This window comes from Pinus tabuliformis, chromosome 8 (genome assembly GCF_031772625.1).
Source record: "Pinus tabuliformis cultivar Carrire ecotype Pingquan chromosome 8, CPIR1, whole genome shotgun sequence".
Taxonomy (NCBI): Eukaryota; Viridiplantae; Streptophyta; class Pinopsida; order Pinales; family Pinaceae; genus Pinus; species Pinus tabuliformis.
The window spans coordinates 1404837102-1404860900 of NC_142294.1; the positions used below are offsets into that span (position 1 = coordinate 1404837102).

The following is a 23799-nucleotide window of genomic DNA, read 5'->3' on the forward strand; positions in this document are numbered from 1 at the left end:
CTTTGACTTTGGATCCTTCCATCTTGTTCTTCTTTGGTGAACCTTCATTGGCAATGTTTGCTTGATCCCTATCTCTTCTTTTATTCCTTGGATTCTCAGGACAATTATTTCTATAGTGACCCATATTGTGACAATTGTAGCATTCAATCTTGGATAGGTCTATCTTCCTTGGCCCTTTGGACTTCTTGAAGGTTCCTTTATTCTTGTGATGAGTGGAATAGGAATTCGAGATTTTCTCTTCTTCACTCTCCTTGTTGCGTACTAAAGATTTTTTGACTTCTTCTTGACTGCATGCATTCCATAATTGCTTGAATGTAGAAGTATCCTTCCAAATCTCTTGCGCAAAATCTATGTTGGATATATGTGGGATGAGGCTATCCTTTATTCCATCCACTATTAGGCTTGTTACCACTCAAACTAGCAGGCGTCCTAAAAGGGGATCCTTGAAGGACTACTACTAGGCTAAGGGCAACAAATTGAGCAATAGCCCACTGTCACCTCTGATAAGGTTCCTTGCTCTTTACAGACTTTTACCAATGGGAGGAGACCCGTTATGATGGGGATCACTAAATGGATAGATCAATGATAGGGTGAGGGGTGATCCTAAAAGCCTCTTCACAAGAGAGGCTCAAATGTGTGGCTTGCTTGCTTTAGAGGCAATGTTTAATGCTCTCAAGGAAGGGCTTAAGGGGAACTTCAAGGTTTAGGTTTAGGGTATGTATCTTATAATGGAGGTTCCTAGACCTTGAAATTCTTGTGAAGATTTGGATTCGTAGTGATCCTTGAAGAATTACCCTTAATAGTGTATGGGACCACACAGGACCAAGTGGACTTGGGGGTAGGTAAAGGGGGTAGGCTTTAGCAACCGCTAATATGCTGGACTTATTTCAGAGGGAGAAACGGACCAATGTGAGGGTCCTAATGAGGCTTCTAGCCTAAGATACCAAGGGCAAGATTCAATCTCGAGGCTAGGGCTTGAGATATCTCAAAATCCCACTGTCATAATTTCTTCAAAATTGGAGGGTGCCTAAGAGACACACCAACACAGTAGGGGCCAAGAGATCAAATTTTTTTGATGGGTGGTTTGCAAGATAGATGATGCCCTAGGGGACCTAGTGGGTTAGGCCTAGAAAAGGAGAGGTTGTAGGATGAAAAAGGTTTAAGGTGATCACCTTTGGGTGGACCAGTGCCTAATCCTTTGGGGAGACTTGAGTCAGGTAGAATTATGACTATGGGCCTTTGAATTTTCTAGGTCAAGGAGGCCTAAAAAACAACTTCGCTTGGCACTAGGGAAACAAAAAAAGAAGCTTCAAAGAATTTGTACTTCGTTTTGCAAGACAGATGGCTTATAAAGATGAATTTCAATAATGAAACATCCCTAGGAACATTCATTCATTATACATAGCCCATACATGAAGCATTCACTATCCAGGAACAAAATTTCCACAACTTTGCATAAGAGATACAACAAATAAGCCCTAGTATAGCGAAATCCCAGCAACAATGTATGTGACATAATTAGAAAGAAAGAATAGCATTAAAATGTAATTACATGCGTAAGAATATATCCAACCATCCAAAAACTTGCCATTCAAGAAGCTCCAAGACATATGAATATTATCCAAACATCAAAATTCATTCCATGCTCCAAAAATTCGTCCTCCAAGAAGGATAGCGAAAATCTCTAAAAAGATACAAGTTCCAAATCCAAGTGATGATGCTAAAATGAATCCTCATCACTTCTATTTATACACTTCTAATGAGTTCGATTTAGCTACTTGGGCCTACATTAGCCCCTAGAGTAAATAATGTGCAAAACAACCAACTTTTGGTGACAAACCCACCAAAATAGCTCATAAACAAAAGAATAAGCCTCTTAAGAGGTCGAATGATCAATAATACATGTCGTCAGGCCTTCTGAGAAGGTTGATGAAGTCCATAACTGTCACAATGATGAATAGGATTCCCAAAAGTAGTGGACAAGGGGTTGACCCCTTTTTCTCCAAATAATAAACCTGTGGTGCTCCCAATGGGTGTGAGGGCACACAAGTAACCTCATGGGTCTCCAAGTAGATTGAAGATGGTTGTAGACAATCTGTAAGGGCTCAGATGATGGTGTAAGTGATGCCACATCAACATACAAGTCCTGGGTCATCTACTAAGTGCATGGTACAACTGTGGGGCCGACTGGGCATGGTGAACCAGGTGCATCTTCCTCATCTAATAGGTGAATCTCGAGCAATCTCTAAACATCTCTAGGGATCCATGGAGTGTTGTCTACTACTGTGGAGGCACATGGCTTTCTACACACACCTTACATGTGCCAATGTAGCCCTCTGGAGGGTTAGGTCCTGTATAGGGAGACCAAACCCAAAATGGAGACCATCTGCAATCCTGCATAAGATCCAATGCATCCCCTAGCCTTCCAGTACAACAAGTCATTTAAGGAAATCGAGTTAAAGAGCTTACAAACCATGGACAACAGGTGGGCACTTCATAATGGCATGCCCTTCCATAGTGGGCTTTGATATGTGCTAATGTCTCCAAGCTCCAAATGGGGTTAACCAAGTACCCTATTAGGTGGTTTCTACCTTTAAAGGGGATAATATGTCCAAGGTACATCCTTCAAAGGGTGGTGGCATGTGATAAAGAGATGAATGGAGTAGGGAATGAAAGGGGCAATCCTGGGCCACATGTTGGGGTACAAGGGTAGCTAGTAAAAGGGAAGCCCACACTTGGGTATATAATGTATAAGAGGGAGCAATCGTGGTGCATGAGGTGCCCCGACCTTGATTTTTCCACCCTTCTTTATATGCCTTTTGCCTTTTATGATTTTTCTTTGATTAACTGCTCGGGGCTCAAGGGATAAGAGCATGATGTGTAAGGTGTAGCAGTGGATATCCCCTTTAAGGTAGGGCAGTTCATTGCCCATCAGTGGTTGGGACAATCATGGGTTCCTGAATGATAAAGGAGGCTCATCTAGGGCCTATAGGAATGAGGGTGATGGCCATGACAATGGGGTAGAGCTCATGTATTGGCTTTTGCCCACGTGCTAAATGTGTTTGTCTCGACCATCTTTTCCGTTTTGTGGTACATTGTCCTGTTGGATGTGGCCAATTATGCTTTTACTTTTCTTTGCAGTTGCATCAACCTTTGGGGCATCATTCCAAGCCTGACCCAAGGTGTGGGTAAGGGAAGGGGGAAGGCTAACCTTATATGGACCCGTTGACCCTGCCACCTACACCTACCTACAATTAGTGAGAGAAGCTTTTAACCCCACAAGGTGTAGTTGGTGGCAAGGAACCTATTCCCAATTCTCTCCGTTTAAGCTATCTCCTAGGCTAGTTATGGGGGGTGGTCCCTAAAGGAAAACTAAGTTAAAGATGTGAGGTTTCTAGGAGAATGTTAAAGTGAAGTGGATTACTTTTTAAGATTACAAGCAAATATGATGTGAGCAATATGAAATGAAATAACCATTAACAACCATCAACACATGAGATAAGCATAAACATATGAAAAACCAGTGTCTTTTAAAGTATTGCTAAAAAATGAAAGATATTTGCTTAATATAAATGAAATGCTTTCAAATAAAAGCACAAGTAATCCTGAAAGTGAAACAAGAAAATGTTAGCACAATAAAATAATCAATACAAGATATAAGGATGCCTCCAAGATATATGATCAATTGCTAAATCAAAACATACAAGGATATCTTGCAAAAGGAAAATAATTAGTATTCTACTTGCAAAATATAGATGAAATAATGCTTGCCAAAACAAAGTATTCAATTCAGCAATGACAAGTAAAATGACCAATTGCAAGTAAAACCATGAGATGTGTTAATATGAAATGCACCTACACTAGATTTGGATGCAATTATCTTGGTTACTTTTAATCTAAAATGCCTAATCTAGATGAGAAGTCCTCCTCTTGAGCTCTTACCAAAGGGTAAAAATTGGGGTGACTGTAAGAAAGAGGGGGCGAGGACATAGTGGTGTCATTAACGATACCCGTCCCTTGAGTCTTACGAGCCAGCGCGTGCCTTTGTTCCTACAAGGGGACAAGCTACCTTCATAACTGCAAGGTTTAGGGTAGAATTAAAGTAGAGGCAGAGGCTAGACAAGAAGAGATGAACCTAGATTTTAGATGGTTGATGCTCAAATAATTAATCATTGATTTACAGTGGTTGCCATATCTATATTGATTTATGTACAAATATGCATGTTTTCATATCTTCTACAACGAATTTGGTATTTTGGATGTTTTTTTTAAATAAAAATGCAAAAAAAAAATATGTATATGTAATAGACGCTTTCGAGACGCTTAGCTTCCTAGATTTTTGGAAAATGATGCTTCACTTTCAAAAAACATCCATGCTTCATGCAACATTGGTTGGGTGGCTCCATAATTTCCAACTTATTTTATTATTGATCTAAAATTGTCAGATTCAAATCTCTCTTTTAAAAATCCAAAGTTGACAATAACCTTGTTTGAGAAGGGCCCTGATTCCAAATTTGAGGATACATTTCTTTTGTTACCTGGACTTTCTGTTTTTTAATATCCATAAATTGAGGAACGAATTGTTTTAATTTGATTGGTCTGAACTTGTAATATTCTCTTGGCCTTCTTGAACATGTGGACTTTCTATCACAGTTTAAGTAATATATTCAATAGAAAAAACAAGCTCGACTGTTGAAGTCTCTTCTTGAATTTGTACTTGTCTACCTTTATTTTTTTATCACTCCTCAATCTTTGGTCTTTTTGAATTTTTACTTTCTTCCATATCTAAAACAATTTTAGAAGACTCCAAATATGTTCTTTTATTTGTCTTGAACTTTTGAGGGAGACTCAATTGACTGATGATTATAGTATACCTTCTTCCTGATCAAAATTTTATGTTTGACTTTGCAATATAAGCATTCCATCTGCTTTAATAGACATTGTACCTGGTTGCAACTATTCTAATTTGCATGTTTCTGCAATGTTGGTTATGTTTGATGTTCATAAGGGGCAGATCAAAGTTACACCCTTTTATTGGAAATCACCTAATATGGATCATAGTACGATTTTTCTCCTTGTTGAAGATCTAACTCTAGAAGCATCTTTTCGACTACCCCTTGTTTACTATGAATGGACCTGTTACCCACCAAAATGGGTAACCCCATAGGAGGAAAATTTTCTCCTACATCTGACAGCTAACCAACCAATGACACCCCTGATATTCACTAGTCACTGATGATATGCCATGTCTCTGCCATGTGCACCAACCACATACCTCTCACCATCCGACATTTCTACTTCGATGAAGGTGGGTGGGACTCTGGGAGGCTATTCAAAAGATACTTTGATCATTTTGCAATTGGGTGCTTATACTTCTTTGTTTTGGACATTTAATATCAATAAAGGGTGATCCGGAAGATTGACCGATTTTGACTGTAAATTTGTTCTCTCACCTTACCAGGGGGTTAATCTTTAGCCCTAGTCTAGTGGGACCTCCCTTAAGGCCTTAGGGTTATAGGAAGGGCACTACTTGGAAAACTTGGATAGAAATAACGTGTTCATTATCCTCTACACCATACTTGACACTTTCCATGCCACACTACAAGCCTCAAATACCACCTCCATTTTTCAGGTCTAACTTGTCATTGGTTCATTGGGATCTGGCACCCTCATGTTCACACTCCTTGAGTAGGGCTGGGAAACATTGCCCTACTAGGTCAAGCAAGGATGAGAGGAAAGGGTCAAGAGAGATTAACTTCCTTTGAGTTTTCAAGCGCAATAGACCCTTTGGAATGCCACTAACCTAAGGAGACCTAGACCAAAATGGTTTCAAGACTAGGGCTTGATATTTCTCTAAAACCAACCGTGGGATTGTCTTCAAAATTGGAGGGCAAGGAGAGGAGACATCAACACATTCCTCCACCAACTCGCATCTCAAATAGATGGCCATAGAGGAAATCATTCGATGCCCTAACTAGGCTGTCTAGGGTTAGGGCAAAAAAAATTTCGGAAAGGGGAAAATTTAGGGTGATCATCAAGGATTGAGACCAGTGCCTAGCCAATTGTGGAGAATGGAGTCAAAGTGAAATTGATTTAGGATTTTCGCTCTTTCAAGGAGTCCTCCTGCAACTTTGCATGCCTTAGAGATGCAACAACTAGGTTACAAGAGAAATTTATACTTCTTTAGACAAATTAATGGAGTTTCAAGGTGAAAGGTATTAACCCACCCCTAGGAATAGTTCGATCTTCTTGCCAAGATGAGTAATATATACAACGAGCCAAGATTATATGTGTTTATGAATTTCGCATCAATAATTAGGGCACAAACATAATCCAAGCATAGCATTCCATACATTAGACATAAAACATGAAAAATTTCGCATAAGAAAGCACTTACATGACAAAAAGATTATATCCATCCATTTGATTTGCAATAATGAAGCTCCAAGACAAGATAACAATCTTCCAAACATCAAAATGCATCAATTAACATCCAATTCATCCAACAATAACAGGTCCAAACCCCAAGGGTTAGTTCAGTTGGTCAAGTTCCTGTTGCTAAGTACCTCGCCAATTGGGAGGTCACAGGGTCAAATCTCCTCGATGCCCTTGGGGTTAGGCCCTGCTTGTTTGGCCGACGGGTCCCTTCGGGTTGATCTGCCTGGATTTTCCCTTGGATGTAGCGGCCACCCAGTGTCCGTGAGCCACCCTTAAAAAAAACAATAGCAGGGCCAAGTTCTTTTCTCCAAAGAGATTCCAATCTAGGTGGCGATGAGGAATGAAATGAACCTTTCATCAATTTATATGATCCTCTAAGAGATTCGAATTGCCTAATTAGGCCTAATGATGCCCCTAATAATAAAATAATGTACAAATAACAACCCTTTGGTGACAAGCCCACCAAATAGTGCCATAATATGTAAAATAAGCCTCTCAAGAGGGCCGAAATGATAGACAAGTAGCTAGGAGGGCCGTTGGGAGGCCAAATGGTGTTGAAGGAAATGTAACTAGGTTTGGTCTTCATAAATGTACTTTTGATATTTGTATTTATTCAAGAAAAGAAATATTATTTTTATAATATATGTCAATGAGTTTCTTGCTCATTGAAGTAGGTCTAGCACATGTCAAAGTGCTATAGGAAAGTCAAAGAGTCAAAAGAATTATGTTGAAGACCTTAAGGGCATGTTACATTATGTATAAGAGTCAAAGAAGACACCTCCAAGCAAAGTCAAGTCTCCTCCTAGCAAAGACACCATCAAAAGAAGCAATGGCACCATTAAAAGCACCTATTGCAGCAACAAAAGTCAAGTCGGCCTCAATGCAGCAAGTCGGCCTACAAGTCGGCCTAAAGGAGGGACAATCCTCTATATATAGAGGTTGTCCACTCCTCCAAAGATAGCGAAGATCATCTCTGAAATAAGCGAGCAAGTGCAACCAAGTAAAGGGTGGAAAAGTCAAGTTTAAGGGAGCCTCTAGAGCAGCGAAGGAGGAGGAAAGATAACTGAAGTATTAAGGACTGTTTTAGGGTAAGCTACAACCACACGTGTGAGAAATAAAAGGGTTGACTGCGGTCACTACAACAACAACATTAAGGTTGCTCATCCATCATTGTTTGGGCTTCAAACTAGGCTTACTAGGCCTCCTATCCAAGCGAAGAGAGAAGGACCTCAAGCGAAGTTAGAGGGAGCCCTATAACTACAACAAGAACTCTCACATGTGCGAAGATTAGGGCTACAATGCTGTCACACTCATCCTACCACCATACATCAAGAAAGAACTCAAATGATCTAGAGAAGGAATGAGTATCCTTAGGTGAAGCAAAAGTATCTCTCCTAGAAGATCTACTTATAGAAAGGAAGAATGAAGTGCCAGAAGAAGGACGAAGTGTCGAGGAACAGTGTCGAAAGGAGGTAGACAAAGTGCCGGGGAACATAGTGCAGAGAAAAGGAAGGACTTGACTTGTGCTTGGAGGATCTTCTAGTCAAGGGTCTAGGGTTTGGCATTGATCAATAAGAAGCTTCAATAAGAAAAACTTACTAAAGGGTTTTCCTCTCAAGAGTAGAGAGGTTTTGGCCCTGGCAGAGAGCCAACATCTTGTGTTCTTATTCTTATGTTTTGGTAGTAGTTTGATGAAGTACACACACATTCATTAATAATAAGAAGAAGAAGATTAAGCTAATAAGAAAAAGTAAAAAGACTCCACAAATTGCTATCAAGTAACAAAGAATCACACTCCACTTATTTTCCCTAGATTCTTCAACAAATGGAGTCCAACATGTGCCAAAATGAATAAAAGGGCTCCAAAAATAGTGATGAAGGGGATGGCCCCTTGATCTCCAAGCAAATGACCTGTGGTGCCCCTAAGTGGTTGTGGGGGCACAAAATCATCCTCATGGGTCTCCAACTGAATTGAACAAGCATGTATCCCATCTACAAGGGCTAGAACAATGATGCAAGCCCTCTCTTTGTCTCCCATGGTGAGACACAACCCCATCTAGGCCCTAGATCAACTGCCAAGTGTGTGGTGCAAGTGTGTAGCTAGTTGGGCAAGGTGGTCTAGGTGCATCATCATCATCAAATAAGTGGAACACGAGCAAGCAATGAGTGGTGCTGAAGGATCCCATGGCATGGCTATCTGCTCTCTGCTATAGTGGAGTGCCATGACTCTCAACGCACACCCTATAAATGCCAATATGACCCTCTGGAGGGCTTGGACCTTGTATAGGGAGACCAAACCCCAAGATGAATAACCACCTGCAATCCTGCATAAGATTCAATGCATCTTCTCACCTTCCAGTACAACAAATCATTAGTGTAATTAAGCAAATGAGCTTACAAGTCATGCAACCAAGTAAGCACTTCATAGTGGCATGCCCTTCCATAATGGGCTTTAGAGTGTACAAGTGTCTCCAAGTTCAAGGAGGAGGTTAATCAAGGACCCTATTAAGTGGTTTCAACCTCTAAGGGAGTGACAGGTCCATGGTACATCCACCATATGGCTAGTGTCATGTGACATAATGATGGAATGGAGTGGGACATCAGGGGAAGGCTCCAAACCACATGCTGTTGTACACAGGTAGCTATGACGAGGGAGGTCCACATGTGTTTATAGATGTAGGAGGGAGCAATTGTGGTACAAGTTACCCCGACCTTTGTTTTTCCACCCTTCATATGACTTTTGCCTTTTATTGATTTTTCTTTTATCACTGCTTGGGGCACCAGGGAATGAGAGCATGACATGAATGATATAGCAGTGAATACCCCCTTAAGGTTGGGTAGTTCATCGCTCACTAGGGGTTCGGACAATCAGGGGTTCCTTAATGATGTAGGGGGCTCACATAAGGGCCCGAGGAACCAGGGTGATGGCCATGATACGAGATAGAGCTCATGTTTGGCTTTTGCCCACGTGCTAAATTTTTATGTGTTGGCCATCTCTTGTATTTTATGGTACATTTCCTGTTGTAAGAGGCCAAATTGTGCTTTTAACTTTCTTTTTAGTTGCATCAACCTCTAGGGCAACGTTCTAGGGCCGACCCAAAGTGTGGACAAGGGGAGAGGGGGGCTAACTCCTTGTGGTCCCGGATGGGAAATATGTGAAAAGGGGTTATAATGAGCGGATGGAAGTGATGTATGTGATGTCGGGAATCAAGAGCATGCAACCAAGATCGGGGTTTCCCATGTAATGCCACTCTTAAAGCTAGTAGTCAATAGAGGAGATCCCATGAGACTAGGATACAAGGTTAACCACCAAGTTGGACGAGGGGACAAGAGTGCAGACCAAGCCCATTCTTTTCGGCGAATCCCCCCACTAATCCATGCCCAGAAGTGTCCATGATAAGTAAGCAAAAATACCCAATTACATCATGAAAGTCGTACCTTCGGGGTTAGAAGGCCCATGTTCAAACACACGATCATGACAGATGGGCGAGGGTGCATAATGGTTGGCTCAGTTGGCAGAGATGATGGCACATCAAGCTATCTGGTGGCTCCTGGCTGCCGACTGAAGACAATGTAGGAGAAAAAATTTCTCCTATGGGTGTCACCCACAAGTGGTGGGTAATAGGACCAACTTCCTTTTTAATTTAAAGGTAACTTGATGTTTTTTAGAAGCAAAGCGTATATATTTTGAATCAAGTTTTTGTCTTATATACTCTGGAGCAAATATTCTGGGTGTCAAGAAAACTAGTAACTTAAAGGGTTTTAGTTGTGAACCATATATTCTAATAATTGTATGATTTTCAGATAGCAACCAATCTCCAATGTTGTTTTCTGGACTCAACTACAAAAGCCTTTAAGTTCTGTAAATATTCTTGGTGCTGGACTTCCATGCAAAATATGTATGCCACAAACATAAATTGATTAACAATATGAAGAAAACCCTTGTTTTATGACTTCTTTCTAACCATGAAAGTCCATTATGTTACTAAATAGGGATTTCCTAAATTATCATCTGCCTTCAACTGGATATGTTGAAAAGTTTGAGCTTGAAAGAACAAGATCAAATAAACCAAATAGGACTAATACTTTAAATATCTGGTTGCTTGGAATCATGCCCAGTGAGAATGCATAATGTCAACCAAATATGAGCATTGTTGAATTTGATAAAGGTTTTCATACTTGGAGGACAAATGTCTGACATAAACCCTTAGATAGCTTGTCTATAGTTTGGTCATGGTCATGACCTAGTATCATACACATCATAGTTATAGCTTGTTTAGATATTTAAGGAAAATTCCTATATTTATATGTAGGAGGGCTTTTTGGAACAACATCTTTATCTAAATAAGACTATAACAAAACATGCTTTTTATTTGGAATCAATTCATTATATTCAACAAACATAATTTCTTCATGCAGGGTTTGGTCTTCAGGGTTCTAGGGAAGACATAACATTCTCAAAATAGACTCGAGATTAATATAAAATAAAACAAACCCATTTGCAGAAATTATAGTTCTTTTGTTGGATAAGTAATTCTAAGGACACCAGGGGATGAACCTGGGAAAACAATAGGTTTGTGCCATTGTGGAACTACAAGTATGTATAGGGTTGACTCCCAAATATGCAGACAATCATGCAGATCTCACAAGCAACCTTTTTCAATTCACGAGGATTGAACTAGGAGAGGACAGTCTGAAAAATATCAGAATCTCTGTTAATTAAGTTTTGTTCATATTCAATTGGGGTTTGAATCGTTGAGGTTGTTTGGAAAGACAGGTTGGGATGAGTCTCTATCTCCATATCTTATTTCTTAATCGAAACAAGAATGAGAGAGAGTATCAACAATACTCAAATGTTCTTCGCTGTAAAAGAGCTTGATACTTTTTGGGAGTCTGTGCTTTTGTATTGACTTTAACTACAAACTTTACCAATTTCTATTTCATATAATATAAAGTTATATCCACACAGCAAGTTCTTATTTGATAGAGTTACAAATGTGTGACACTTTAATGCTGATGTCATTCTCCACTCACGACGTTCCTTGCTAACATACCCTACTAATCTACCCTACTACTTATCAGGCTCGTGTTAATTTTTTGGGGGAATTAAAACAATTTTGGAATACTACTTGGGGGTGTTGAAATGAACACGATTATGCCACATTGCTCCCATCCCCGCCCCACCTTTATTAATTATTGTGCATATTAGTCGGCCAAAATGAATATAAGTTGTGCAATCATAGACAATACACAATAGGACCTAGCTCACAGGACATGTCCCTCGTGGTCTCGTGTCCCGTATTTCACGTGTCGGACACGAAACATGCCCTAAAACGTGTCGAAAACGTTTTTTCTCGTGTCCTCCAATCGAGAAATGTGTTTTAGAGATGGCGAAAAATGTGCCCTAACGTTTTTGGCTCTTAAGACGTGTCCCACAAAAAGTGACATTTAAAACCTGTGACATGGTTTACTTTTGGGTTTTTTTTGTCATTGTTAGCCGTCGGAGTCGAGTTTGCTCATCGCCGAAATCGAATTTGCTAGCCAGTGTGAGGAATTTTGTTGGATTCGAGCACAATGCTCACAACTTCACACTGAGAGCGCAGTTCACAGCTTCACATTGAGAGTGCAATGCACAAGTTCTTCTAAATTTCTAGTTTTATTTGATCAATCATGATTTCTAAATTTCTAGTTAGTAGTTCCTTATGTGCTTGAACAATTGTTAATAACACGAACAATGATCATTGAACTGTGAACATCATTGATGTAGTAAATTACTAAATAGTAAATATATATCTTCATGATTCATATCTGTAGATGTTCTAATTTCTAAAAAATATGGACCAGGCACTATATTTCAGTATTTTTTTAATATCTATCTATCTATATATATATATATATATATATATATATAACATGTCCCTTGTGTCCTGTTTCCGGGGTTGTTGTGTTGTGTCTAATACTCGTATTTACGTGTCCTCGTGTCATGTGACTTAGAATAGGACTCAAATAAGCGCCATTACTTGGTATGTAGGTCATATCGCTGGGTATTAAGGCCCCTGACAAAACACTCTCTAATGTATTTTATAATAAAAATCAAAATTTCATAAAATATTGATTTTTGCAAGAAAAATTGTTAATAGTCACCTCCATCCCCTTTCAAACCTTCCTCATGTTCATAAGATGGATCACTTTGACATTTGTCCTCTTCTTCCTCATCATGTCTATTTCCCATCAACACTATGAAATTGAAGCATACACCACATGAAAAACATTTTCTTAAAAGTATTAAATGAAAAACTTGCAAGAGAATGAGGGAGGAGGAGGTTTAAGAAAGAGTAGGAGAATATAACAAATCCACAATGAAATAAAAACTATAGTGAATGGGATGTGGGTTTACATATTTAGCATTCTAACCATCAACAATAGTAGAATATGACTATCTCAACTATTAGAAATAGTAGAATATGGCTATGGTTGTATTCGATCTCTTCTCCACTCCAAGGTCTCACAAATTTGCCTTCCTCATAAACTAGCAAGAAGACCAAGTTGCACTCCAAAATAAACAGACTCCTACTCAAAGATTACTGACATGATGGAAAGAGTGATGGGGATGGGTTTTAATGCATGGATGTGTTTACCTAGGCCATAATCTCAAGCACACGAGGTACCTCTAAACAAGAAAATCTAGCTAGACTAGGATTCCATCTAGTATAGTACTGGTGAATCTTATCTTGTCTCCTATAAACCTTGAAGTGCATTGACCTAGAAGGCATTTGGTGTGGGGCTTATTGGTGGGCCTTACATTACTAAAAATGAAAAGAAAAATCAACTTCTTTTCCCTCCTTGTGTGGTAGTTGTTCCTTTCCTAGGAGCATGATGGGGAGTGTGGGGCACTCACATAGGGTACCATGCATTCTTTAATGGTTGTGAGTGTGCTCCTTGAGCAAATTGATTGGGAGCATGATTCTAGAATAGGAGAGCCCCTAAACATGACACTCCTGACATCCTTTTCCCTACCCTTCCCATCCATCCAACCATCGAACATCACTGTGCGTCTAGTGTCCATCCATAATTGTTTTAGGTCCTCCAAACTAGTGGATGTATTGACCTTTTTCTTTTGAAGGATTGGCCTTTGCAACTCATCATAGGTAGGAGCCTTATTCTCTGGGCCAACAAGAGTGACAATATCAAACATTGCTTGGTAGATTAATTTTTTCTTTGCCATGCTAAATTATATGTCACTCTAAAGAAAACTTCTTCCCAAAATCTTGTCAGCTTCTTCCTTCTCCCTTATTTTAACCATTGATTTGAGGGAAGGTTGTGCCCCTAGTTCAGTTCCTAGAACAAATAAAATCGAGGTCCTTATAGAAGGTGAACCTAGGGAGTCCCTCCAATTGCCCCTTGTCTTAGACATCCCTATGGTTCTTGTGTTTCTAACTACTCGGATGGCAATTTCAAGTTGGAGAATGGCTTTATCATTCTTATTCTTCCCATGGATAGATTGATCAATATCTTGCATGATTTTTAAGCTTGAACTAGGAAAATGTCAACCTCATGCCTTGCAATTCTAGCAAGGTGGTATTTCAAGTGGTTAATCCCTCACATCATAATCTTTCTTCAGTTTACAACTCATTTTTTGTAGGTTTTCCTGTCTTTAGATTTGCCTTATTGCCAAAATGGTTTTCAAAGTCTTTGGCATATTGGCAAGGTGACATCCTAGTTCAAACTTCCAACCCAGGGAAAAAAATCCAGATAACTGAACATAAAAGCATGCTGCTAAAAACAGACCAGAACTATAAAATCATTATATAACCAATGACAAATCAATAGGAGGCAAGCACTATGCATTTTGCAAATCCTTGCATCAATCTCAGGAAAAAAAATTTACATCATGAATTTTAACAAATACATAGGAATATGAAAATTTAAGATAGGAATCAATCTCCAATCCACAAAAAATTCTTTGATGGTGATGAGAACGATTGCTCTCAATAGCCATCTACTCTCAAGAAAAAGTAGCTTCGGGCTTATATGGGATCATAGTGTTGAAAATTAGTGAGTGAAGGATTTCTTGACTGGTACCTTAGTCAAGATGACCACAAACAATCTTCCTTTAGCATGCACGAGTTACTAGAAATCAGGACGAGTCATGGAGTAGTTAACTCATGTGCAGGAGTTGGAGGCTCAGTTTTGTTTGTCTCCGAGTGCAAGATTATTCTTGGAAAAAGACGAGTTAGTGAGCTTCAGTTTCTAATTAAGGCAAAACGCGTTAGAAGAGTCAGTTTGACTCAATTAACAATTCAATCACAAGTCCGAGTTCCAAAATTAACTTGCCAGATTTAGCTGAGTTGAATTACTTATAAGGAGGACGAAGGCACCTTTGTAATTCATTCTTGTATGCACAGGTTGTGTGTGTGAGAGCTTGTTGTGGGAAGAGAGTATCTAGGAGCAGCCTAGATGCAGATTTGAGGCAGATAATTTCCTTGCAGAAGTGCACTAGGATTTAGGAAGAATTCCTAAATAATAGGGGCCTACTCAACGCTAGGAAATAGGAGATTTCCAGTGAGATAAGAGCAGAGGTTGCGCAAGGAAATAGGGAGCAGAAGGTCGAGTCTTGCAGGGAGGTTTCTAGCTTAGTCCAAGCAGTGAGAAAAGTTGTATTCTCTGTTGAAACAATTGCCTTGTAAAAGAGATCAGATTGCTCTATTTTCTGTCAATAAAATTCTACAACTAGCAGAGGGTTTTCCCAGTTGGGTTCCCTAGAAAATATTGTGTTATTGTTTTGTGTGATTGTGTCTTTATCTCTGTGTTTTATTCTGCTGCAAATTTTTTGGTAGAGAAATTCTGGGTCTTGGTGAATCGAACCCAGTTTCAATTGGTTCATCAAGCAGCTCCAGAATTTCAAGGAAATTCTACACAGAGAATCTTATGTTTTTTTTTTCTATTATGACATGATTTTTTGAAGAAAAAATGTGATTTTTACTTCACATCATGATGCCCAATTGTTTTCCAAAAATTTGCAATTTTTGGAAGGTGATTTATCAGGGAGGCTTGGACATTGCAAAATATTGCCATTGGCTATAAATTGATGATGTTTGCAATAGAGATTGGCATGAGGAAGAGCAGCGAGACATTCTAGTGGACATATATATTATATTTGTCTTTATCTATTTTGTACATCAGTACAATTTTTGTACTTTATCCTTGCCCCTTTTTGAGTGACCTAATCTAAATTGTTCTCTTGAACGATTTGTTATATTGGAGATTTGGTCAACTTTGATCACTTTGCCCACTGTCTTCTGTTGGAAATTGTAACTAGGTTCGGTCTTCATAATGACCTATGGAATCATGGCATATTGTATATTTTGTATATGATGAAAGAGAGAAAGAAAAAGAAAATTTTATTTTATTTAAAGCATGGGTTTCATGCTCTAGTTTAGGTCAAAAGCATGTTCTTCATGCTTCTAGGTCTTTCTAGGTCTTTCTTGGTCAAAGAAGAATTTATGTCATGTATTATAGTCCCATTCGGACTCATTGTAACAAAAGAAAATATTTATTTTGAGTCAAAGAAAGCCATTTCATCCTCCAAGACCAAGTTGACCCAGTCAAGATGAAGTCAGCCTAAGGAGGGTATTCGACCCCTTAAGAAGGCTATAAATAAGAGGAGTTTGCTCGTTTGGAGCATCCATCTTATCAAGTTTGATCAACAATAGCGAAGAAGGAAAAATAGCTGGAAGGACGAAGAAAAGAAGAAATCGAAGTCTCTTGGGATAATATCTCTCTCTATTCACATGTGCAAAGTTGATAGGGTTTTTGTGTAGCTTCCAGTTGCAGGGATGAAATTCTAAAGTGTAGTTGCAGAGCTGAAATTCTAGAGTGAAGTTGCAAAAGGTCAAAGTTGTGAAGCTGCTTTGAAGAGATCTTGTTGGTGGGCTGACTTGGTGCTTGGGAGGATTCTGGGCTTTGGTCTTTGGGTCTTGGAAGTCTCATTTTGAACAGATTCTATAAGAAGAGAAGTATTCTTTCTGGGTTTTCCCCTTAGAGGGGTTTTTCCCTAGCTTGGAGCCTATATCTTGTGTACTTTGTCTCTTTGTGATCTTCATTGTTTTGGTAATTGCTTGATGAACAAGAAATGAAGCCTTGCTTGATAATTGAACACCATTTGATGAGATGTGACTTTTGGTATGAGATGTCACAACTCGCCACCCCCTTGAGTCATTCATGTCACATTTTGATGAGAGATGGAGGATGATGTCACCCTTGGAGCCATTTTAGCTCATATGTGTGGGGTTAAAAGAGGCTTATTTTTGTTTTATCTTTGCTATCTTTGAGGGTTGGCTTGTGACCTATCCAACTTGTAATTGCATTTAATATTACTTTAGGGATTTTAGTCTAATTTTGGATAAATCGACTTGGTTGCTCTCATATAAGTAGAGGGGAGTCGATTTATCCTTGGATCATTGTCACACACACTTGGAGACTAATGGGCACTAGTTAGCTTCTTCTTTCTTGGTTGTTATGGAGCACTAGTTGAGCTAATTGTCTTGGGGAGGATATTTTGGTTGGATGGTTCTCTCTCTTGGATGATGATTGGAGATTCTGTGATGATTTTGTGCTAATTTATTGAGAGTATCTTCTTCCATCTTGTATTTGTTGAAGAATTAGGGTTTTGTTGAAATTTTCACTGAAGTGTTATTGAATATTTTATGGCTTTACCATCTCCTTGAAAATTTTCATCTAAGTTTCCCATGAGCAACCTAAGCATAAATTCCTCGCTTTTAATTGCTAAATAAGATAGAAGGATGCTAGGGTTTAAGAAATTGAGAAACCTAAGTGTATCTTTCTCCCTTTCTTTGAAATTTCTTTTATCAGTGCTCTTCCATAGAATTGTAGCCTTAGACTCCATTAACCCTTAATAGAGAAAGTTACTAGTCCTATCTCTTGTCAATTGACAAAATAATAAAAATAAAATTTTAAAATTTTCATTTTTATGTTTTTTGGGGTAACTTAGGGTTTGGTTACAACAAATTCTGCATTTTCAGCCTTATTTACCTTGGACCTTATTGTTATAGGGCTAGACCTTGCATGCATTCAATTGGAAAAGTGAAAATATCATTTTAAATGTTTCTTCAGCTATTAATTAGGGCTGACGTCTAGGGTTTCTGTTGTTGTTTTATATGTTTTCAGCGGTTGAAAATTGCTGTGATTGATTTCCCTTACTCATTGAATAGCCCTAAATTTTCACATGTTTATCATGGATTTTGGCATTTTTCTCTGCTGTTATAAATGTTCACGTGCACACACACACATATTAAAAACACTGAAATATAGTGCTTGATCCATATGTTTGAGAAATTAGAACATCTACGGATATGAATTATGATGATATGTATTTAGTAATTTAGTATTTACAATTTCACAATTTTAGAACTAGCTAGTTTATTAATTTACTACATCAATGATGTTCACTGTTCACTGTTCATTGTTCATGTTATTAACAATTGTTCAAGCACATTAGAAACTAGAAATTTAGAAATATCATGATTGATAAAATAAAACTAGAAATTTAGAAGAACTTAGATATTAAAACCACAAATTGCAGATTTTTCATTAAGTCATCAAAATCAAAATGTATTACATAGATACTGAGGGAATGCCATTGGAAAATACAAAATAGGTAGGAATATCATAGCTCGCTAGTGGTACTGGTCAGAACTCACTAGTCACGACTCTATCAATAGTCCAAGTCTTCCCCAATGTCATAATCACGATCACTGCTACTGCCATTTGACTTTGCTCTGTCCTCCTCCACTATGCCCAATCCAAGATGTGTTGCTACATTTGTTGGTGTGGAGGATGAGCCCTCAAGACACTCATCATCAAAATTCACTGGCTCTAGCACTGGGTCATTAGGATCTGCCCGCAAATCCTTCTGCCTGCCTACGAACCGATGAGTCGCACACTCAGCAGTATTCCTTTCACAAACAGACACGAAATTGACAGAAAAAATGAAAAGAAATCAAGACGTGGTGCATTTTACTTTGGGATTTTAGTGGAACATGTGTCCTAAAATCAGGACACATTAGGGCATGTGTCCGACACAGCCCAAACATATGTCCTGATTTTATGATACGTTTTATGGGTCGTGTTGTGTTCAACACGCAGGATATGGGACATGGGACCCCTAAGGGCCATGTCTTGTGACATAGAGTGATAGTGGGTAACTAATTCGTTGTTGTTCTCCATCTAGTTTGATTAGTGAGGCTTTGCACGAAGGTGCTAGATTTTGCAGTAATAAGAACCTAAAATGTCCCAAAAGAACAGTAAGTAATTCTTTGAGAAAGAAGAGGGGGGACACCATAAAAAAGAACAAATCTAATAAGATGTTACTAGTATTGGAAAATGAGTTTCTCTAGCAAGATGGAAGATAGACAGGGATGGAGAGTTTAACTTTTTCCAGTTGATAATTTAATTTATGTGGGTTGGAGCCAGAAATTGAGGATGATGCTGTATTCAGCATGTATGAGCAAATCCAGCAAAGATCTAGATCGTCATGAACATTGAAAATAGTCTACGAACTGCTATGCAGGCGGATGCAGATTTTTGTAGAATTATTCTTAGTTCTACGAGGCCTCTCATACATTAGAAAAAGAGAATAAGAGTTCGAAGAAGGATAATGATTGCATTGTGAGGGTTGCTGTTTGCTAGAGAGTGTATTAGAACAAAGATTAGTAGTGCGAGAAAAAAATATAACTTCGGTAATATTTTGTTAGAACTGTGGGGTAGAAATATTCATTCTGATATTTTCAAGGACACATGAAATTTTGGAAACCTCATAAAATTGAATTGTAAATTATCATGAGATTTATTCCAGGAGAAATCTGATGCAGGAGCATTCAACCCAAGAGAAAATCATTGTAATTAAGTAGACATAGGGGGTCATGTATTTTTAGGAAGTTGGATTCCTAAGTGATAAATTAATGTAATATTAGGCTTTTAAGTGAATTAATTAGATGTGTGAGATATCTTGTAAATACTCTCGAATAAGAGGGACATGAGTGAGCAGTAATGACAAAAGAGTTCAAAGTCAATTACAACTCTTAAACAGTTGCATGATTCAAGGAACTAGAGGGAGAGCTTTTAAGAATTCAATGAATTAGAAATGGACATAGAGGATAGAGTACATCTAGGAGTTGGTTCAATAGATCTAGGAGTGAAACCAGGATAAGTTCAACAAAACTCACTGGCATATATGTAAGCCCACGGGCAGTGTCAAAGAAAAGAGGCCACAATAGTGAAGAATAGGTCTATGCAAGACAGAGAAGTCTTGAATGTAATCATTTGTCCATATATATATATATAGTGGTTTATTCATGACTATGTCAGTATGCGTGAAACAAGTATTTCTTGAATGAATTACTTATGAATTCGTAGGTTCTATAACAGGGTTGCAGGCAGAATTCTGAAGGTTGCGTAGAGGAGCAAAATGATTCAGAGGAATCATTACTGGTCTTAGAATCCAGAAGAAGATCAGAGTTAAGCTCAGAGGAAGTTGAGCAGCGGAAGCAGAAGGCAGAGTGCTGAAGAACTGTGCAGAAGAGAAAAACGATTCAAAGGAATCGTAATGGATTGTTGCATCCATTTAAAGGGTCGAGTAATACTCTGAAAGGACATTGGTTAATGGAGCATGTGGAGGTAAGCTCAAGTGGGAATGAATTGTGCAGCAGAAAAATGTAAGGCAGAACCTTTGAAGAAACCTGAACCATAAAGAGAAAACTGAAGAAAACGCGAAAAACCAAGTAAAAGAGTCGAGCGGAGAAGTAAAGGATGGATGCTCAGCAGCCGTTGGATCATTAAGATCAACAACCAGGATTAAGTCGCATCGGCGGAATCCCTTTTGAAGACATCAGAACGGGCCTTTTGAAATGGAGAGATCGCGAGCATGTGATTAAGTGTGGACCGTCGGATCAAGATTCAAATAGACGGTCTAGATCTGATCACTTATCGAATATCGGAGAGGTCAAAGGGTTGGCTTCGGTGTTATAATGAAGGGCTGATACGCCGATAACGATAAGCGCTGATCGGCGATCAGAGGAATCGAAGGTCGGCAATCAGAGTATGGAAGAGATAATATGGAGGATACGGACCCGATGGAGTTTATAGTGGCGGGTCAATAAGATTTGAAATCCCGTTGTGCGCCGGAGCGGGTTTTCCCGTTATTCCTTTATATTGCAATTAATGTATGGTCTCGGGTTTCTAAAGGAAATCCCGATAGTTATAAGGGTTCTGAATTGTGTATTGTGACCTGCAAAAGTCCTAATAGTCGATTGCGATCAGCGATAAAGGTGGTATCTCGGGATCCGTGCAGGAGTCGTACGAAAGGCGAAAAAAGGTATGTTTTGGGTGTATTTTCCTTTGTAAATGAGTTATAAGGGAAATAGCACTGATAAAAGCCTTTGTGGTTTAAATATATGTGTAGCAATGTTTAAAGAGGGAAGGTTACATATAAGTGGGAAAAAGGTTATATATGCGGGCATAAGAAGTTTAGGAAGTCCCGATAGGAGGTTTTAAGTGGGGTGATTAATTTCCTTTCTAAAGGAAAAGGTGGGTAAATGTGTAGACTCTGGAAAGTTTATGAATCATTCCGGATGTGATAATAAGAGGGCCTTAACCATTGATATTATGAAGATTTGACTCCTTTGAGAGTTAAATACCTGGGACAGCTGTGTTTATGCACTTTTATGCATAATGTGGGTTTAAGCGGGGGTAACCCTGCATCAAAATCCAAGGCTGAATAGAAGGTTAGGGATTCAGAATGTAGAATAGTGGACTTACAGTAGGGAAGTAATGAGCCAAGGGAAAGTGAGATTACGGAATGAGAGTTATGAGATAAAAAGATTTCGATGAATTCATGGAACCACGGTTAGTTAGTTTTGATATTTACATTTGGTAAATTGGAGTTTGAATAGTAAGGTTTCATGTAAATTTAAGTTCTCTCAGAGATTACAGGAGGATCAGGATGTGGATCATGTACTAAAGATTGAAAACAATGGATATGGAGCTTCATCAGAAATTCTACGATGCTAATATTCTTTAGGGAGCTGAAGGAACCCTTAAGCATAGTGTTCAACCAAGTTTCCAGGATGGGGGCACGCAGCGACAGGAAACATGTCCAGGGGATGTGCGGAGACACCCCCAAAATTTTAAGAACATCAAAAGAAATGTTGGGGTTCAATGTGCGGGAACCCATCTGAAACTCTAGAGAATAAAAGTTTAAATATTATGAGAAACAATGACAAGTCAGAAACATGGACAATGAATATTCACATTCACTTATGTTTTTTTTATTATAATTTTTGTGTTTTTTTCATTATTTTGTACTTTTTCTAAGGTCATCGAGAAAAAGTCTTCCTTATGTGATGGGGCAACCTGGCATCCCCCTTTGGTGGGGAGTGCCTAGGGGTCCCCCACAAAACGTAAATACTCCCCATTTATTGGGAAATGTTGTGTGTCTCCTTATTGCTCAATCAGGGAATGCAGGGAAGTGTTTGGTGTGCCCCGCCCATTTGGGAGAGCATGCACTCGTATAACACTCTGTGAGCGTATATAGGTTTGAATATTTTAAAGCAGCGAGCCAGGATATCCAGCTATTCTAATTGAAGATGAGGCAGTCATAACGTCTTTGTTTCATTCAGATCAGGTTGATGACATGGAACCTGTATTTTCTTTTGAAATTGGCAATTCAACTTAGGAAGCAGGGATGGTAAGTGGAGTTGAATATGACTCAAAGTCTGATTTGAAGAGGCCAGATGATGCTGGTAAGGACAATTGGAAGACGAACAGGTAGCTCAAGTGCAACCTAGTAGGGTAAGGGTTGGATGCTGCTGCAGGCCAATTTGATTGTTAGTGGATCATCTACGTAGGATTGAGATGACACGAAGAGGAAATGTGCTTACCAGTTAACCAAATCACTAACAAGGACTCCATTAGATTTTGGCCCACTTAAAGAACTATTTGTGTCGAGAGAAACACGTTTCTCTACAGCCCTGGTAGGAGAAGGCATTCAACACTTCGTTTGTGTATGTAACACTAAAAAATTGAAAACAAAGAGCCAATGTCTTATTTATCTTGATTTCCAGAGTCAAAACAAAAAAAGAGTCGACCTGTTATTTATCTATCTTCAAGAAGTAAACTAGCCTAGATCCATCTCGAGTTTCAACCTTGGATCTAGCACGCATTGAGAGTGATAAACAAAATATTGACATTTGCACCTCGAGTGTTTTTTATTCCTCTTGGTACTTTGATATATCCTTCCTTAAAATGGATCTATGCTAGTTAAAATAGTGCTATATATAATTGATTCGTACTATTTGGAATTTGCGAGTGTGTGGCAAGAATCAAATGTTTTGTTATTGTGTTTGTAATATTCAATCTCTGGTGTGAAGAGTCAAAGAGACTGTGACTTCTGCTTGTAAATTCCAAAATATTTTATGAACAAAACTTGTGATTTGTGCATTGTGAACATTATGTTTGGAATATGATCAATTCTTATTGCTTAACCTCGTGCTATTTATGTCATGTCAAATTGAAGAGAGACTAGTAAACCAGCATAGGCTTTCAATATGAGCTTATATTCATCACTCTCTATATTCTGTGCGGTGAGTAAGGTTCTACGTAATATATGAAGAATATATCTGAGCGGTGCTTTTTTCTGACAATGTTCTCACAGGAAAATTCAGATGATGAAGATGATTTTTCTCCAAATACAGAACAACACTTCCAAGACTCACCAAAGCATTCACTGACAATTAAAATACCTGCCGCTGGTAGGCATTCTGATTCCACTGTAAAAGATATTCGAAGCAGAAATTTAGATGGAGGAATATTTAGAAGGATTGACACAACGAATGGTAGTCCACCCCTACCACTGCGAAAGAGCTCCAGGATTCCAAAGAAATATTTGCCAGAAGATGAATATGTTGAAGATGAGGATGATTATGAAGCACCACAGTCTAGGAGAAAGTTGAAATCTGAGAGGGGATTAGAAGAACTGTATCAGGATGATGAGGATGACAAAGGACCTCCATCAAGTAATGAAGATTCTGAAAGTTCAGATTCTGAGATTGATGATGTCAAGACGAGGAAAGCCGACAGTCCATCTTTTATAGTTGACAGTAAGAAAGTTCCTTTGACTGCACGGCAGAGGGCTGTTCAATTCTCAAGAGCAGTTCCAGAAGCCAGAGAAAGTTTGATTGAATTTCCAGATGGGTTGCCTCACTTTAGTCAAAGGAGTAAGTATTTGACAAACTTTTTGTAAAAGCCCTGCCATTTTTTCAGTTAAATTTTGAGTTCCATTCTACT

The 23799-nt window shown here is 38.7% G+C and overlaps 1 protein-coding gene across 1 annotated transcript in view; it reads left to right on the top strand.

Moving 5' to 3' along the window:
- The window catches only part of LOC149240812 (uncharacterized), a 113081-nt gene that overhangs the window by 87969 nt on the left and 1313 nt on the right, over window positions 1-23799 (top strand). Inside the window, exon 2 of the mRNA XM_089373844.1 lies at window positions 23168-23729. Coding sequence (XP_089229970.1) covers window positions 23168-23729 — 562 coding nt within the window. The remainder of the gene's footprint in view (window positions 1-23167; window positions 23730-23799) is intronic.